Source organism: Lepisma saccharinum, chromosome 1 (assembly GCF_977018435.1).
Source record: "Lepisma saccharinum chromosome 1, izLepSacc3.1, whole genome shotgun sequence".
Classification (NCBI taxonomy): Eukaryota; Metazoa; Arthropoda; class Insecta; order Zygentoma; family Lepismatidae; genus Lepisma; species Lepisma saccharinum.
This window is the reverse complement of record NC_139229.1, coordinates 26,755,502-26,774,205: the sequence shown is the minus strand read 5'-3', so window position 1 is coordinate 26,774,205 and position 18,704 is coordinate 26,755,502. Positions and strand designations below refer to the sequence as shown.

The 18,704-nt window shown below is 37.6% G+C and overlaps 2 protein-coding genes across 2 annotated transcripts in view; both read left to right on the top strand.

The window, feature by feature from the left end:
- Positions 1 to 14,468, top strand: part of LOC145987332 (tetraspanin-4-like) — a 78,742-nt gene extending 64,274 nt beyond the window's left edge. Inside the window, exon 5 of the mRNA XM_083121899.1 lies at positions 14,095 to 14,468. Within this exon, the coding sequence (XP_082978025.1) occupies positions 14,095 to 14,124 (30 nt within the window). The 3' untranslated portion in view covers positions 14,125 to 14,468. The remainder of the gene's footprint in view (positions 1 to 14,094) is intronic.
- Positions 14,469 to 14,669: 201 nt separating this feature from the next.
- Positions 14,670 to 15,959, top strand: LOC146000398 (ionotropic receptor 21a-like). The gene has a single exon (XM_083138028.1). It carries the CDS (start codon positions 14,670 to 14,672, stop codon positions 15,957 to 15,959), a length of 1,290 nt encoding a protein of 429 aa, XP_082994154.1.
- Positions 15,960 to 18,704: the final 2,745 nt, after the last annotated feature.

Genomic DNA, 18,704 nt, shown 5'->3' with positions numbered 1-18,704 from the left:
GGCACTCAAGACACAAACTGCTTTCTTTTAAGTTACACTGATTCAATTACTGAAAGTATTATGAGCATAATTTTATATTGTGCATGTGTAAATATTCTAATCAGTGATGATCCAACATCTATATCATGTATGTAATGTTTTCTATGTAAATAATAAACATAAAATAACTATCTTCTGTAAAATTGCATTTTTGAACTTTATGTTTTTCTTTCGGAGCAGCCTAGATTTTCAACTAGATATCGTTTTACGGCTGCAAAAAATCCACGAACATAACCTAATTGTTTCATTAATTTCACTTACCACTTTTCAAGAAAATTTAAAGCAATGAATCCAAGAAACAACTTACTTACTTATTCCGATCCTCTTCTACCGATTGGTGTCAAGGTTTTGTAGAGAGCTCGCCATCTGTCACGATCTTCGGCCAACTTCCTTCGTTCACTCCACGAGATGTTCCTCCTGCTCAGGATATCCTTCATTCCCTCATTCCATGTCCTACGTGGTCTTCCTTTCGGTCTCTTTGCGCCCAATCCTCCCATTCTTGCTTCCCATACCTATTTAGGTATTCGATGTTCAGGCATTCTGCTGAGGTGTCCAAACCATCTGAGTTGTGCTTGCTCAACATCCTGATATATTGGTTTTGTGTTTAATGTTATTCTGATTGTTTGATTTCTGATTTTGTCCCTTTTGGTCTTTCCCACTGTTCTCCTCAAATATTTCATTTCTACTGTTTGTAAGTTTTGTTTTTGTTTTTCATTAATTATCCAGGATTCACTTCCATATATCAATGTTGGTACATAAGTTGATTTGTACACAATCATTTTTGTTTTTTGGCTTATTTCCTTTCTCCCTAAAAATTCTTTGTTTATAGCATAATATAATCTGTTTGTATTCTTTATTCGAGTGTTTAATTCTTCATCTATTTTCCATTACTATTGATTGTAACACCTAGATACTTAAAACTTTGTACTTGTTTTAGCTCTGAATCTTCAAGGCTTATTATGCAGGGTTTTTCTATTCTCCCTATCCTTAACACAGTTGTTTTATCTTTGTTTATTTTCATATATTTCTTTGACATATTACCATTTATTATTTCTAAATTTCTTTGTAGGTTTGCTTGTGAATTTGCAAACAATACAATATCATCTGCATATAAAAGTTCAGATACAGTTACAGTTTTCAGTTTCCAATTTCCTACTTTGAATTTTCTCATCTTTGGTTTTATTTCTTTCAGAACATCATCCATTAGAATGATAAACAAGAAGGGGGATAAAATATCACCTTGTCTTACTCCTGTTGATGTTATGAATTCCTCTGATCTGTTATTGCCAGTTCTGAGATAGCATCTATTTGTTCTGTAGAAACTTTGTATTGCTTCTACTAATTGTTTGTTTACATTGTTTTTCTTTAGGGTTTTCCTTAGCTCTTGCCATGGCACTCTATCGAAAGCCTTTTCCAAATCTATAAAGCATAGGTATAATTCTCTATTGTATTCTATAACTTTCTCTATTATTTGCCTTATTGTAAATATGTGATCTTGGACACCTCTACCTGGTCTGAATCCACTTTTTGTCTCCTCTAATTTATCCTCGATTTCTTGTCTTAGTCTAGTTTCCAAAATTCTTGAATAGACTTTGCCAGGCACACTGAGTAGTGAAATACCTTTGTGATTTCCGCACTCCCTGTTATCTCCTTTCTTATATATTGGTATTAGTATTGATATTTCCCAATCCTTCACTATCTTCTTTTCCTTCCATGCCACATTTATTATTCTGAGCAACAGATCTTCTCCTTCCTTTCCCATATACTTGATCATTTCTGGTGCAATGCCATCATGATCAGCTGCCTTTCCTAGTTTCATTCTACTAATAGCTTTCTTTAACTCTTCCCATGTAATTACTTCTTGTTCTACATTTAGTATATCTGGTTCTTCAGGCCTTCTCTCCTCCTCCTCTTCCTCCTCCTCTTCATTTGGTACGTTTCTTTCGTTTTCACTTAATAATTTTTGGAAGTAGTTTTTTCATCTTTTCATTATTTCTTCAGAATTTGTTAATAATTTCTTATTTTCATCATATATAAATTTTAAAGGGCAATCTTTTTGTTTCCTCATGTTCTTCAAAACTTTGTAAAAAAGTTTTTGATTTTCCTTACGATTTTGCTCCATATTTCTTCCAAATTGCTCCCACATTTCTTTCTTTGCCTCTTGAACCACTTTCTTCACTTTATCCCTCTGCTTTCTATATTCTTCAAATGCCTCCAGAGTACCCACTGACAGGTATTTCTTCCATTTTTCTTTCTTATCTTTTACCTCTGCTTCTATTTCTGGATTCCACCAATTTGATATCTTCTTCTTGATTCCTACTGTAGATGTTCCACACACTTGTTCAGCTGCAGATATTATTGCCCCTTTCCATTTACTCCAGAGTTTTTCTAAGTCCTCTTCTCTTTCTTCTACTTGCTCATTCGCTAGTTCTTCTTTCACTTTCTTTCTAAATTCTTCTTGAACATTTTTCTCTTTCAACTTGTATACCTTTATCTTCTCTCTTATGTTGTAATTTATCGTTTTCTTCCTTCTATTCATCCTTACTTACTTTTAACCCCTATGGTCATATCTAATATGAGAAGTTTATGATCAGTGTTTACTTCTGGCCCTCTTTTAACTCTTGCATCTCTTATGAACTTTTTCATATCTCTCCGCACAATGATGTAATCTATTATAGATTTTTCATTTCTACTTGGTTCTTCTCTAGTATATTTGTGTATGTCTTTATGTATATACATAGTGTTGGTGATAATCAGATCATTTATTATGCAGAGTTCCAATAGTCTCTCTCCATTGTTATTTATAACTTCTTCTCCATACTTTCCTATTACTTTTCCCCATCGATCAGTTTTATTTCCCACTCTGGCATTCATATCTCCTAGGATAATAACTTCTTTATCTATGTCTTCAATAGTTCTTTGTAGTATTTCATAAAACTGATCTTTGTTGTTTGAAGTTTCATTCTCGTTAGGGGCATATACAATCACTAGAGTTAATTCTTTCTGCTCGAAAATGTCTACTGTCATTATTCTCTCATTTATAAATTTCCATCCCTTGATATTTTCCTTTCTATCTTTATGTATCATACATGCCACTCCTGATCTTGCTCTTTTTGTCTTGGTACTCCACTGTAGAATAGAAGAAATTTTTCATCAAGTTCTCCAATTCCATTACTTTTCTTCTTTGTTTCTGTAACTGCAAGGTATTTCACTTTTGTTTCCTTTATCTCTCTTACTAATTCACATTCTTTCCCATTTAGACCCCTTACATTCCATGTTCCAACATTCACTGAGCCATATCCTCGCCAATTCGTCGTCGTCGTGATCTGTCCGGCTTGCTCTCTTGTTCTTCTTTTAATCATTGTAGGTTCAAATGTGCAGGGGATTGGCCTACAGCATTTTAGCCCAGTGGAGGGGTTGCCTCCTTTCTGCCCCTGGGCTTGCAGTGAGCATAGCTTAGCTTTTCTTAGCTGTTCTGCTCTACGTTTTACGGGTAGAGTTAAAGTCTCTCACTCCAACCTCCAACCTGGGGGACCAGGATTTCTTTCGGGGTTTACTCCCTTATCCTTTGAAGTTCCCCTTCTTCACAAGGCAGTGGTTTCCCTCTTCTCCCAAGAGGGTGGGTTGCCTCTTCCGCCATCTTTGCCGTTCCGAAGGTCTCCTTCTCCGCCACAGATGTCGTTGAGGTCTTCACCGTAACCCTGGCAAGGGGCCTTTACAAGGTTCTACCATCCGGAGCCAGATGGACCAAGGTTTTTTATAGAGGTATTACTCCTCTAGGTTCCTCAGCCGTTGAGATGACCATCCATCTTCTTCCGCCTTTGGAGCCGTTGACTGTTAGGTTGCTTCTTAGTCTGGCTCTTTACCCGCTAGCCTGCCCGGCATGGGAGACCCTGCCAGTAGCTATGCTACCGCCGGTATAGCCTAGGGGATCATCAGAGCACGCAAGCCCCACCACCAACTACAAGGTCCTGCAACCACTAGGTGGGGCCAAGAAACAAGCTAAGCTGAATTGCTCTGATAAGAAAAGTATCGATTGCACTGCCATGTGGACTACCATCCGTCTTGTAAACCATTGGAAACGATCGCTTGTACGTACACTACCTTATCTGATCTTTCTACAAAAATTATACAAATGATAAGTCAATATAACTTTACTGTGTAAAGTACAGCTTATGTGCCAATAAAGATATGCTATCAGAGTATTCAACCTAGAATATGATACGCACTAACCACAATACATCCATATTAAACACGCACATTGTCCGCTTCACGACCTGACATTGAAAAAGAGGCATCGTCAGGAAGATAAATTACTATCGATCATTTATCGACAAGTCTCCATCTAGAATTCCACTCTCAACGTCAGATAACCAATAAAAGTCGCACGAAAGGTGAGTTACTTGACATTTTCCATTCTTTACGTAAGAAGAGAATGACATCGTTTCAGAATAACGCATTTTTTTTATTACGTTCTGAATGGAATCAGAATATACATTTTTAGCCTTAAATTGGAAATCACATCGTTATATTGACACTCGTGAATAACTTAACGGTTTGGAGACATATTGGTGAGTTAATTTAGAGTAATTTTCCTTATATTAACTTGTTGTATTCTTCCAAACAGAGGATTGATACAGGGCGATTCAAAAGTCTCTTGACATTTTAATCAAAAAGCACTTTATTGATAAATTGACAGCACTGCTGAAAAGTACTCTAGAATAGAAGACAAACTCAGTATATTTCAATGTGGTGGCCCTGTAAGTCTTCTCTTGCGTAGACCGGAACACATGCTTCAACATAACTTGCGTGATCTCCCCTCAGCTATTCGTTGAGTCAGTTGCTCTATGGTGTTGATCTTTACTTAGTACACCCTAGACTTAATGAAACCCCAGACAAAAAAGTCCAAGGTCTTTCGCCGACTAGTTTCCGCCGCTCTTGAAGGTCTGGTCATAAGACACCATTTTTTTCATGCCCCAAGTTTACAATCACGGCAGGGTTTCTGTGACGTCATCAAGATGAAACTTATCAGAGTGTCTGATTTCCAGCACTGTAAAGCATGCAACGCTCTTGTTTTTAAGAGAATAACACATATTGAAGAGCATCACAACACAACTTACACAGAATACATGAAAGTAATGGTGCATTACAAAAAATATGTAAGTAAGCAAGATCATAAATTTACCCACGGCTAGTGCTGGAAAGAACTAGAAAGAGAGCAATTCCGGATCCATTGTTTTTCATTTTCACCATAATTTTCATTTTCTTTTTTTCCTGTTTCCAGTATTTCCATGTCATAGACCATCACTAAACACACCTTTTGTTGCCTTCAAACATCAACAGTGTTGCCACTGTACTTCATAATTTTTATAAAACACCCATTTGGACCGGTACGCCTTTACGAGGCATTTCAGGATTGGCTATACGCGAAAACGATCGGTTTTCTTCTCTGAACTATAGATGGCGAAATAGTCCACCTACCCAAGGTGGAAATTGACGTCCAAATTTCCGTACGAATGTTTGACATGCAATTTTCCATGCTTTGTGGAAAAATAAATTTACACTTTCACTTACATTTGGCAACACTGCATGAACAACACTGCACCCCGTTTGTTGTTTCTATGTTTAAAAATATCTACTTGGACAGGGCTAACATTTGGTGTATGACTTATGTATGTACAGGTTTCGGTTACAAAGTAACGCCACTCTTAATTCCCAGTTGCGCCGTTCGTGGGACACCCTGCTCATTTTAATTTTTGGAATCCTACGGTTCAAATATAGATTTCGGAAAAACGTTTTTGCTTCACAAAACACAAAGTACTCCCTGTTGTTTTGTGTTTACTATGCTTACAAGTGACAAGACCGATCAAGATTGTTGTTTTAGAGGTGACAGACATACTTCCTTACTTAGTTAGAACCTTTTTTCCTAGCACATCTTACATTCACACTAATGATGGCCAAAAATACCAGGATTCCGGAAAATTTAAAAATCTCGATTCTGAAGTTTTACTACTCGGATTTCGGAGGCAATCCGGATTTCGGAGAGAGAGAGATTTAACAATTTTTCCATTTTTCTGGTAGAATGTATTCTCTTCCTTATTTTACGATCATATACTCCTAGAAAAAATATTAGGCCATCCCTACTTCACACGTCATTACGAACACGGTTATCATCATCATTATCAATGTAGGTTTGGCACCTTTCTTCAGTCTCTTCTTCGGTGTAATTCCTAATAACTCGGATTTTAAATCACGTTCGTAATATTATAGCAAAAAAATATTAGCAACCTGAAATTTTGTATTTGCAATAGGAATTACTATCCCAATTTTTCAGAACTTCTCATCGGAAGGAAATGTATGGCAAACAAGCTCAGAATATTTCGTTTTCTTGAGATAATATGGACACCGTGAGATATTATTATCACTCAGATGCTAGAATGTGAATCGCACAACATAACGCATGAGCTTGGCTTTTACCGTGGAGAAATATAAATATTGCCCCCCTTCCATATTGTATGGACGTTTATGTGGTCATTAAATCGTATAATAACATTTACATTTATATGTAACTCAGAAACACGTAGCATTTTTACAATCTAAGCAAGCCCAAACTCCTACATAGAATTAGCTCTGAAGCTAGTAGCAGCGAAAATTGGGCCAAAATTCTATTGGTAAGTCCAAAACTTAACGTCCATCTAACCTAAACTTAACGTCCATCTAACCTAAACTTAATGTCCATCTAACCTAAACTTAACATCCATTTAACCTAAACTTAACATCCATTTAACCTAAACTTAATGTCCATCTAACCTAAACTTAACGTCCATCTAACCTAAACTTAACGTCCATCTAACCTAAACTTAACGTCCATCTAACCTAAACTTAACGTCCATTTAACCTAAACTTAACGTCCATCTAACCTAAACTTAATGTCCATCTAACCTAAACTTAACGTCCATCTAACCTAAACTTAACGTCCATCTAACCTACACAAGTTTCTTGTGAACACTTTAAGACATGTAAACTTAAGGGGAAAACATCTTGCTGTTGTCTCGGCCCGGTCAGGTTGGTCGGGTGAAGAACGGTGTCCTTCTTTAATCCACAAAGCTGCATACTTTTCTGCAGGGAGATCTTTGATGACTAGACCAATTGACACGAATGATTGTCTATATAGTTAAGAAATAGTATAGTACGTGGTTTCAATCTCATTTTCTTTGAGAGGAATACAAATATTGCTGGCAGGGATAAAAATAATTTTGTTTTGCTGGGATACATATTTTTGTGGGTGGGGGGGAGAGGTCTCAGGCATATCTCCCGTTACTTCACACATTGGTCTGCATTACCATATACAGAGTGTCCCATGAAAGAAATGAAGGGTTTGTACTGATGACCTTGAGTACCTACCACGGTTCACGTTACAATGGTCCATTCCATTTTACTGGTGCAATATAGGTGTCATTTGTCTCACACAAATGTCTTTGAATCGGACTACTTTTAGCTGGAACACCCAGGAGAAAACTAACAGGATGGGTAAAATCTTTCAATCAGGAATATTGGATGCGGCAAGATGATGCAAAGCTCAGGACACGCGAATGTTGTTTCTGCTTTACTGGAGATGTATCTGCACTGTACAATTTGTGTGTTAGAATGTCTGTCAGGATTACCACAATGACCCTGCTAGCTGCTACAATTTAGAAACATCATGACAGTGACAGATCACATTCTTTCCATTACTACACAGCTCCATGTAGTATAGAAAGTGTATCCATTTACCCTGATCTGTTCCAGATACCAAACTAGCTTCTATGTTTCACAATGTTGCAACTATTGAAATTCCAATCCACGTATTTATCTTATTATCTAGTCTTCCAATTTCTTACTTTTGTCTACAGCTTCTATACATCTATAAGACAAACATTCATGTCCGGGAATCGAACCTGGGACCTCTGGTGTCGGAAGACGCTGCGTTGATTCCTATGCCACCTCGACTCTCACTGTTATACAGTTTGCACATCAATATTTTAAGTCCAAAAAATGTTTTTATTATGTATATAAATACAGTGTGTCCAAGACCAACTTCAACTACTATTAGGTGCTGGTAGATATAGTAGGACACGTTTCGAACACGTAGACCAGGGGTGACCAACGCGTCGACCGGCAAGCAGCGAGAGGTAACCCGCGGTGCTCTGTCATATCATAGGGATTTTATTATGCATTGTCACAAAATATTTTATTACTTACCTCTCTGTATGTTAAACTGTTTGTAACAGGAAAAGAGCTTTGTTGTAACAGTTAATTTATTTCTTTGTCGAATCACATAATAATTAACCATAAAAAATGTAAATATTATTAGCCTTTTCCATTCGGAGTAACCAACAATTCGTTATTGAACGATAAACTCATTGGCGGAATGCAGTGTCAAGTGTCTGGAAACAAGTGAACTGACTGCTGGAAAGTACAAAATAGTTGTGTAATTTTTTTACTGATGCCCAGCAACAAGTAAAATACTTTTTTTTAAAAAGCAAAGATGTGTTTTTGAAAGAATAACATTTCTAGGAATTATGTTTATGTAAAAAGAAAATTTTACCTTCTCATTAAAAGGATGAAAAGATGCTGATTATGAACTGGGAAGATATGGCCTAAAACAGGTGCCAGGCCCACAGTACTGAAGCCAAAACTTATTTAATAAATAAATAAATTCATACATAAAATAAAAAAAATAATCAATGTCAATTTTATGGTATTGGCCCTTTTCTTCCTTTTTTAGGCTCTCGTTGTTAGGTCTAATAAGTAGACCTCGGATTTTTAGGTTCTAAAAATTGTACTTTTAGTTTCCTAAAATAGGCTCTAAAAATCCGAAAATAGGTTATAAAAACCTTAAATTGAGTTCTAAAAACCTTAAATTAGGTTCTAAAAACCTTAAATTAGGTTTGAAAAATCCTGAAATAGGTTGTAAAAAGATTTAATTTGGTACAAAATTCCTGAAAAATACTGATTAGATACAATCGTTAAAAACAAAATTTCACAAGAACCGTAATAACCAAATATTAATTTTCTAAACAAATTTTCATTTCTTTATATCATTTTCAAAATTATCTACAAATTATTATAATACTGCACTTGTGCTTGATATGAAAAATGAAATACGTATGTATAATTTGCTGCACAATATCAGGGTGGTTACTCACTTGGAATTCCTTGAATTCCGGGAATTACACCTGAATTATTGTCACCGGAAATTATGCGTGAATTATTTGCTCTGGAAATTATTCATGAATTTTGGCAAGACATGCAATAAGGTACAAGCGGATGTTTTCTCTATTCCAATTTTTCTCCATAGACGTGAAAAATAGCAACTTTTATTAATCCAAATCCCATTAAATTTATACATGTTTATAAATGCCCTGAGGCAAGTTTCTCTCAGTCTAGCTTTTATTTCATTCAATTTTTTGAGAATTGAAAAGAAAGCTACGCAGAAAATAAAACAAAATTTTCTCAATCCGTTTACTTTGTTAGTGTCTTTTACAGAACAATCAATCTGACAAACGGAAGATTATTACAAAATAATATATCTTGAAGTTGATTAGGTAAATTTTTTGTTACATTTGGGTGATACAAACCCTTTATATTGTCAATAGTTTTGCGTGTGGAAGGGAGGGTGAGAGTCGGTAATAGGGAAGGTTGGAATAGAGAAAACATCTGTTTGTATTCTTGAATTTTTGGAAAGTTCACCTTGAAAAAAAAGTAATTATACTTGAATTTTATCATGGTCCTAGTGACCACCATGAATATTTTTGCGTTATCCACACTCAAACTCCACCTTTTGTCTGTGAGGTTCATTTCATGTGCTGAAAATTATCATTCAACAGAAACATAGTCCGTAGTGCTAATTTGAATGCTGAAGTATTACTTCGCAAGGCGTGAATGGCAGAAGGACCAAATTGACGCGAAAGTGAGCAAGACAACACAGATCAGAAGTTTGCACTTGGAACTGTGCAGGCAGTAGAGTCGATTGGGTGCCAGAACTGAGAATAGGGAGGAAGGGGGGGGGGGGCATGGACAGTTTACTTTATCTTAGTAGGCAAGGCTTAGCATTAAGAGTCTATAGTGCAGGGTAAAAAGTAGGGGGGAACTGTCCCCTTTCGCCGCCACTGTCTGCAGGTAACAGTGAAGTCAGACATTTTTGTTTTGTTTAAAGCTTTCATAAACATCATACACTTGGAGGGAGGGAAATCGACAGAAAACATGTTTCAAACACGCCAGTCATTGAATTATTTCACCACCAAACCTAGTAAATACCTCTGTGAGACACATAAATTCTGTAAAACTTAAAAAGGATATAAAACCTAAAAAAGGGTTTAATTTAGGCACATAAACCTAAAATACGTTCTAACATGCAAAATAGGTTATTTTAGGCACTATAAATCTTCATCAGTTGTTTCGTTTTTTAATGAAACGCTGATATAACTTGTTATTTCTTATTTACCTGCAAAGGAAAAAATAGGTTAAAAACCTAAAATCCGAGATCTACTAATAAGATAAGTGATTCTTGAAATGTAAATTAGCCCTCAAACCAAAAAAGGTTGGCCACAGCTGACGTAGACTGTAATCTAAGCAATTTATGTGATAATTATAGCTACCTATACGCACTGCCATGAAATTAGGCGGGTGGTAGAAGTTCGCACTGTTGCCACGTCGGAGCACAACTCCGTGTGTTTGGAGGTTTAAGACAATGAAAGATCTCGTTGTAGAGTTGGTCAATGTAATCCTTATGATACAAGCTGACATTATTTTCTCGAAAGGTAGGGATGACAACTGTGTGCCCCGGCTATGACGCTCGAACTAGGCAACCCAGCTAGGTTGACGTTGCCACACAGTGTGCGGGAACCAACGGCCTTTGTCCCGCTCTCGCTTTGCTTTTCCAATATGTAGCACCAGCGCAATTCTACCCAGCCGCCTCTTTTCATGGCCGTGCGCTTAGGTATGTTAGCATAATTGCTAATCGAGTCTGTCAATACGGGGTCAAACCTCTTTCTGAAATGGGAATCATGGTAAGGTCATCGCTGATGTTCAAGGTCATTCAAATTATTTCAGGATTTCCGTGTTCTGTAATTTTCAACCCGGAAACAACCAGATAAAACTGCCCACAGTGCCTAAAAGTGGATTGAAATATTGTTCACCTCCATGCACTGGCGTACACTGGATTTTTTTTTCGGGAGAGGCTGAAATTCTAAAGGTGGATAGTACATACCTTCGTTTTAGGGGAAGCAGGATACACAATAAAATATTTTGTATGTTTGGAACTTTTCAATCTACTAAAATTGTACTCGAAAGCAAAAATGTTAATCTGGGGTTATTTTAAAGAAGATTTGAATTTACATCTGTCCCTTTTTTGAGTTCTCAACTCACTTTAATTTTATTTTTTTAACACCATTGAGCCTTGTTTCCATGATATGAAAAACTCAATATGCTGACTAAGGCAGAAATTTATTTTATGAAATGAAATGTTTAGCTAAATCTCCTGTCAGGTGAAAGTACAGTTGACAAGGGAAAGCCACCTGCTGGAATGTTCCAGAAAAAACAACTTTCTAATAATCTTGTGTCTGGAGGGGAGTGTTTCTTGTGTGTATATATATATTCCTGTGTTGTTCCGTGTTTCATTTGTAGTTACTTGGTACAGAGTCTGAAGAAGACCTTGCTAGAAGGTTGAAACGTTACGTTTAGTTTATGTTTTAAAATAAAATAAATTTCTGCCATGGCCAGTATATTGACTTTTTTAATTTTTTTTATTTTCTCAAAATTTCGGGAGGGGCTGTAACCCCATCAGCTCCCCCTGCGCATACCAGCGCCTCCATGTCTTCTGCACGCTATAAAAGTTTGTTCGTGTTGTATGGCGACACTATATACTCACTATGCTTTTAGGAACTAACACAACACAAAGTACGTATCTCTTACGTATAGTTCAGCAAAGTTATTACAGTCAACTGGTAATACTGTACACAGGCACGTCCATGATTTTTTCCAATAAAACACCATTTTTTTCATAAAGGCACATTTTATTGCAGTTGAATTTATTCTCAAACCCCTACTATGGAACCTTATATTCCCAGATGAAAATAAATTGGGCAAACATTTTACCCCCCCCCCCCAATCCTTTTGTTTGAAGGAAGTCTATTAGCAGAAACTGAATATGTGTCACATGACTTCAGTGAACCCCAGAAAAATAATGCACGAGCCGCGCCTGACTGTACATTAAGTTATAATAAATTGCATGTTCAACTTTGCACATCCACAAATCGACCCCTAACGTCAGCAATAATTACTTAGCTTGAACCAAACCAATCGATTCCACAGTTTAAAAGCTTCCATTAGATATATACACTATCAGATTCAATCATTGCTAATGCAGTATATCTAGGTTAACGTTGATATAATTCATTGAAACAAATCTTGTTCGATAATTCAATAATATTATTTAGAATAATGCTTCGCCGTTCAGGAATAAGTATTGTAATTAACTAATAATCTTAGTAAATAATTACTCTTATGAACATTTTGTCACTGGCTTCGAATAACGTGCTCCAACACATCACATCAATACATTATCTTCAGTACGTATCAACACAAAAAGTTCTTGTAACTAATGTTATAACACGAAACTAAATAATTAGAGTCATCTTTGCTTCTAGTACATGGAACAACAAATGTCGCCGATATTTCAATAAAGTCAACACTCCATGTTTACTCTTTAATCGATTGACAAGACACGAACATTTACCGTTGAATGTAATGGATGGTGGTTAAATTTGTACTCATCCATCAGCACACGCAGTAGTCGTCATTACTGTTTGTACAAAGGTTAATAAACAAGAGCATAATGAACCATTTGTGTTAGTTTACTGAAGGTTTTCGTATGTTTACAAAAAGTGGGATTAAGCAACATATAAGGAAGGAAGGTTAATTTGGTAAGAGAAGGTCGGATATGCAACACTTTCCTCAAGATGTATTGTATAAAACTGTGGTTTAAATTACTGAGCTTTCATTATGAAAATCAGCACAGTATTAAACACCTAACTACATTGTTCGGACAGAATCTGAAATGGTATGTTCACAATTTTCTAAATGCAGACGTATTGAGAATAATTTAAGGGCAAAGTAAATATTTAAAATTGCATAACTCGTCCAGCACTTACCGTAGCATTAAAGAGCAAAGCATTAGTTTCATTATTCTCAGTCTATAATTAATTGAGGTTGTAACGTTTAAACTTTTAAGATTTCTTCCTACACTGCCGTGGCATAAAACGAACGGATGGTCGAACATTCCCTCTGTTCTATGTTAGGCAATGGATGATATTCACCTTGACGTCATCAAGCAGCCTACTCTGGGAAGAAATCGGTCAAACATGTGTTTTAAAGAAAGCGTACGAGAAGCCTTCCTACAGCGAGAAAATTTGCATTTAACCACTACACATAGTTTTCACAGTTTCTCTAGGGCTTCGAAAAAGGTAAAAAAAAAAAAAGTACACATTCCTCATATGATCATGATAATCATAGCTTGAATAACTTCGGCAAAGATCATACGCACAATGCTTACCCGGTATGTTTTCAACGAAGGATCTGAACTGTTTGCCCAAAATATGGCACAACGAATTGTGGGGGAAGTTGCTTGCTGAATATCATTCATTAGCACGTGAACTAAATTCCTGACAATTATAATGAGAATATTAACTCACTAACAAACTAGTGTGTACATACGGTGATACACACAATAAAACTAGAAACGCATCTAATCTGTGTTCATCAACTGATACAGTGTTAAAAGTATAATTCTGGTTTCTTTGAAATGGTCAGAGGATTGTCTCAATTGATGCAATTTAGTCATCACACGAACGGCAGCTTATAAAAGTACCCTTTAGGCATTCGCTGTGTATTATGATGCACCAAAAGTTCATCATTAGAATGTTTATCACTTTAGAGTAAAAAACTTACACATATGTGTGTCAATTGACACAGTTTGGGTTATGTGAATAACTTGATTTTACTTTTACTTCACAGGAATGCGCTGTAAAATTATGGACATCTTGAAGTGGATCGACATTCAGTACTGCTTTGGAGAGAATTCTGGACTTTGTGGGCCATATACGAGAAATGTTATTGATTTCATTATTGCTGTCTTACCTTCTCTACCAGTACAAACATGTATTACGGTTGGTGCACAAAATACTTCTCTGTTGGGGAACTTTGTTCAGATGGTCTTGAAAGTGTCTTCAATATATTTAGTGACTATTGCCTTGGAAGAAGAAAGTGACTCCGAGCATCAAAGAATGCTATTGAATAGCTTGTCTAATTGTCCAAACTATGTGATTTTTGTCCATGATGATAAAATTCTGGATACATTATTCGTCGGGAATAACTCTTACAATTTCAGACATTCAAATGATGGTTTGCTTTTGCTCATATCTAATTCATCACACAATTTTCGAATTTTTGGTGATCACGTGCTAAATATACCACGATTGCTTCTTATTAACAGCATTAATGCACATGAATTGCTAATAATTGCTCCATCAATGGCTGAAGAAAATTTTGTACATAACACTAGCCTTTCTACTATTGTCTGGTCTCGTGGAATGGCAGTCGATGCAGATCTTTTTCAAGATACTCCTCGTGCTACTGAACTGAAGGTAAGCCTGTTCCACTATCCACCATTCACACTGGTAGTGAACAGTTCAGGTACTCTGAAATTCAGAGGCTTTGAATTTCGATTGGTTGATGAAATAGCGCGGGCTCTAGGTTCTTCCATCAGTGTGACTGTTCGCAATGAGGAACGATGGGGTCACGTGAAGCCTCCAAGCGGAGTTCTAGGTGATATCGCCGAGAACAGAGCAGACATCGGCATCTGTGGGATCTTCGTGAGCTACGAGTTTACATCAAGAGTGACATTCAGTCTGCCATACACCAGGCTCGGACTTTCTTTCTTGGTACCAAAACCAAAACCATTGCCTGGCATAGTTGCTCTTTCTCGTCCGTTCCAGAAGGACGTCTGGATCAGTGCAGCAAGTGCGACACTATTCTGTGCTTTCTTTCTCAGTGCAGTAACACGAATATATATGAAGATAAGACAAACATCACAACCGTCAGTGTACGCAAACTTCCGCCAGACTCTTCTGCATATTCTGAATCTGTTTACTCTTCACGGTGCCCCAGATCCTATCCACACCCCGATGAGACTCCATTTCATGTGCATCACTATATATCTCTATCTTGTAACTGTGTTCTACTGCAGCAGCTTGATTTCCCACTTAACTATTCCAGCTTTCACAGTCCCCTTTGCTTCACCGAAGGAACTAGCCAGTAGTGATATCCAATGGGGTTCTTCAAATGACTACATCATCTCCGTTCTTCGAGAATCGAGTGATGTATACACTGATTCATCAAAGCTTATGAAGAATTTTCGTCCATTTGGAACCAAAGAAGAAGTTAACAGCTGGCTTCTGAGGAGTACATATAGTGTGGTCGTAGAGTCATTGGACAAGGATTACGTGTCGGATGCAGATTACATTTCTAAAGAAACCTGGGATAGCTTGCTCCTCATGGAGAAGCCAGTGGTGGTTCTCAATGCAGGTATGGCACTCCAAAAGAATTCGCCCTATAAATACAAGATAGATTCCTTTTTAAATAAAATGGTTGAGGGAGGGCTTGTCAAGAAGTGGCAACAGGAAGAAGTCTCTAGTAACACCGACCTGAAAATGGGTTCAATCTTGAGCTATTATCCTGAAATTAACGGACAAGCAGTGACTCTTAGATTAGAAGATCTTCAGTCGGCTTTTTTCTTGATTGGGGTAGGTTTATTTGTAGCAGCAGTCGCATATCTTGCAGAAGTTGTTGCTTTTCAATTGAGCCACAAGTACAAATCTTAGAATTATTTTTAAAAACCCCAGTTTGTAATCTTGAACACAATATATAATACAGTGAACAATGACGATCCAATCCAATTACAAATTTGTTCAGTATATTAATAACAGCGATAGGTTGTTTGTGTGTGTGTGTGTGTTTGTGTGTGACTATAGCTCTAAGGGTTTTATTGGAAGATAGAGATGTTTCATAAATTTTTAACGTCGTTTTTCACCTAACTCTGTTACTATCTTCGGATGCATCAGAGCGCGGACCGACAAGAAGACAAAATGTCAGCTTCGACGAAAACGAAGAAACCTCCTGGATCACAAGAAGATGTGTTTCCTGAGCAGCCAAACTCAAGCTCTAATTCCAGCCAAGAGCTTTTTCAAACGTCTTCACCTTCAGGAGACACAGCACGACCACCCGAGGAAGTGGTGATGGACGAATCACCACCTTCGCACGTCAAGAGACATCACTCAGACTCGTCTTCATCAGGTACAGACGACGATATCATACCTGACACCGACGATTTCCAATACCCGAAACGCACAATACGTCTTATTAAACAGCGTAAAAGACAAAACTTGCTCTTAAATAACACCTTCCAACCCTTGCAGAAGATTCAAGACTCCTCTACAGCAAGTAAGGCGGAAAATGATGCAAACAAAACTCCAACGGCCACTCCAGCAACCAAACCGGAAGCTGATGAGAAACAGCCTCCTATATATCTTTATGAAATAAAGAACAAATACGCAACAATGGCTCAAATAGTACATAAGCTTACAGCAAGACCGTCAGTTAAACATACAGCTTCATGTATTACCATCCAGTACAAGAACAAAGAAGACTTCCAACGTGTCAAAATGTTCTGTGATGTCAACTCCCTGCAAATGGCAGCAGGTATTCACAAGGAGATGAAGTCCGCCCTTCCGTCTTGTAGTTCGGTCGAGTCTGTAGACTGCGTAGTTGGAATGTTTAAATTGCTGCTGGCTGTTGAGATGTGTTTCATTGATGAGTATGACTTCTGGATTATGCTCTGTGATGTGTCGGTGGATACGCCGATAGATGAACTCCGAGCAGACCTTACAAATATGGGATTTCCAGTAAAACGTATCAGTATACTGACCAAACGGGCACGTAGTGGGAACAACACAGCACGTATACCCATTCCACTATTCCTGGTAGTCCTTTGCAGGGAAGGAAAGAGTTCTCCAAGTTAGACGCCATTGACTACAACAAGATCACGGTCGAGCCTTACCGAGCACAAATTCTGCTACAATACTACAGATGCCAACGTCTCGGGCACGGATCAGAGACCTGCTTCGCGAATCCACGTTGCGTGAAGTGTGCAGAGGGCCATTTCACCAACGAATGTCTGAAGAAAGGAGAAAATTTGCACCTAAATGTGCCTTATGCTCCGAAGAACACCCAGCCAGCTAACCCCTTGCCTCCCTTGAAGATGCTGAGATCTAGAAGTGTGAAGCCTTACCGTCTAGAAGCCATCTCATTCATCACGCCGCCAGGAGCATCACCATCGCCAAGAGGATTACATCAAACAGATCTGGCAAGGTAAGCCGAGTGAAAAGTGTGACGTATGTAAATGGAGAAGCTTCGTTCGCCCAGTCGTAACTTTAAACGCCCAATGAACTCGCATATTTACGAAAAAATTACTCATTGACATTGCTTATTACAGTGATTAGATCGTACCAGCGATGATATTATTATGTAAATCAGAATACAACTTTCAGTCATTCAATTAGGCAAAGAACTTAACCTTCAGATTGTCCGACACTATAGATTGTCGCTGTAATTATATAACGGTGATCAAATTTGACCTAAAAAAAGGAACAGTATAAAGGTAAACCTAATAACATTCAATTATACAGTCCCTGCATAAAGGAGTCGTGTTTTCGTCCATGCTTAAGCTCCTACCTGAACATAAGATACCCGGAAACGGAAACGTGAATGAAAAAATAGGAAAAGATGTAATCAATGCTACTGTCTTTAAACATCCCCCAAAACTAAATTTGTATTAATTAATGGTGTCTTGAAATGCCGAAGTATGCATGAGATATTGAATGTAGGAATGAAAGGGGCATTAATGTAAGTGTTTTATGCATGTTCTCTTATCTAGCAATTATATCATATAAAATAAACTAACCCTGTGGTGTGTAATTCGCAACTGTAACATCTATTCTACCCTCTTGGGCTCCACCTGATGGCACTTACCCTGGCACAAAAGGTAAATATTGCATTAATCATTGCCTATTGTTTATTTGTTTCTTGTTTATTTACATTACCCACGTAACGTACCGCTGGAGCGTCGTCGTACACACTAAGGCAAACGCCGTTAAAATATCACTGAGGGTTCGGCTTGAAGCTGTAGTTCTTTGGTTAATACGACGTCTAGGGTATCTGGTCGGCCTTGAATCTTCGGATAGTGGGTAGGGCAACGTGGAGCTTGGACCACAAACCCAATATTTCCTGCCAGCTGATGTAGCGCTCTCCCAGCTTTGTATAAACATATGGAAATCTGATGTTGAAGTATTGTAGTTTTAGCGTTCACCAAGGAGGAGCATTTCCATGTGAACCTCGATCATGATAGTTACTTTCCCTGGCCCCTCCGGTGCGGCACCTATCCGCCGAAGGTAGTTTTTGATTGCAGATAAGAACTTTTTTGAAATAGTCGCCTTGTACAAAAGTGCAGTGAAGATCTGCACGAAGATTTGTTTCGGCAGTTGGAGTGGCACTTGCTGATATCTCCATGT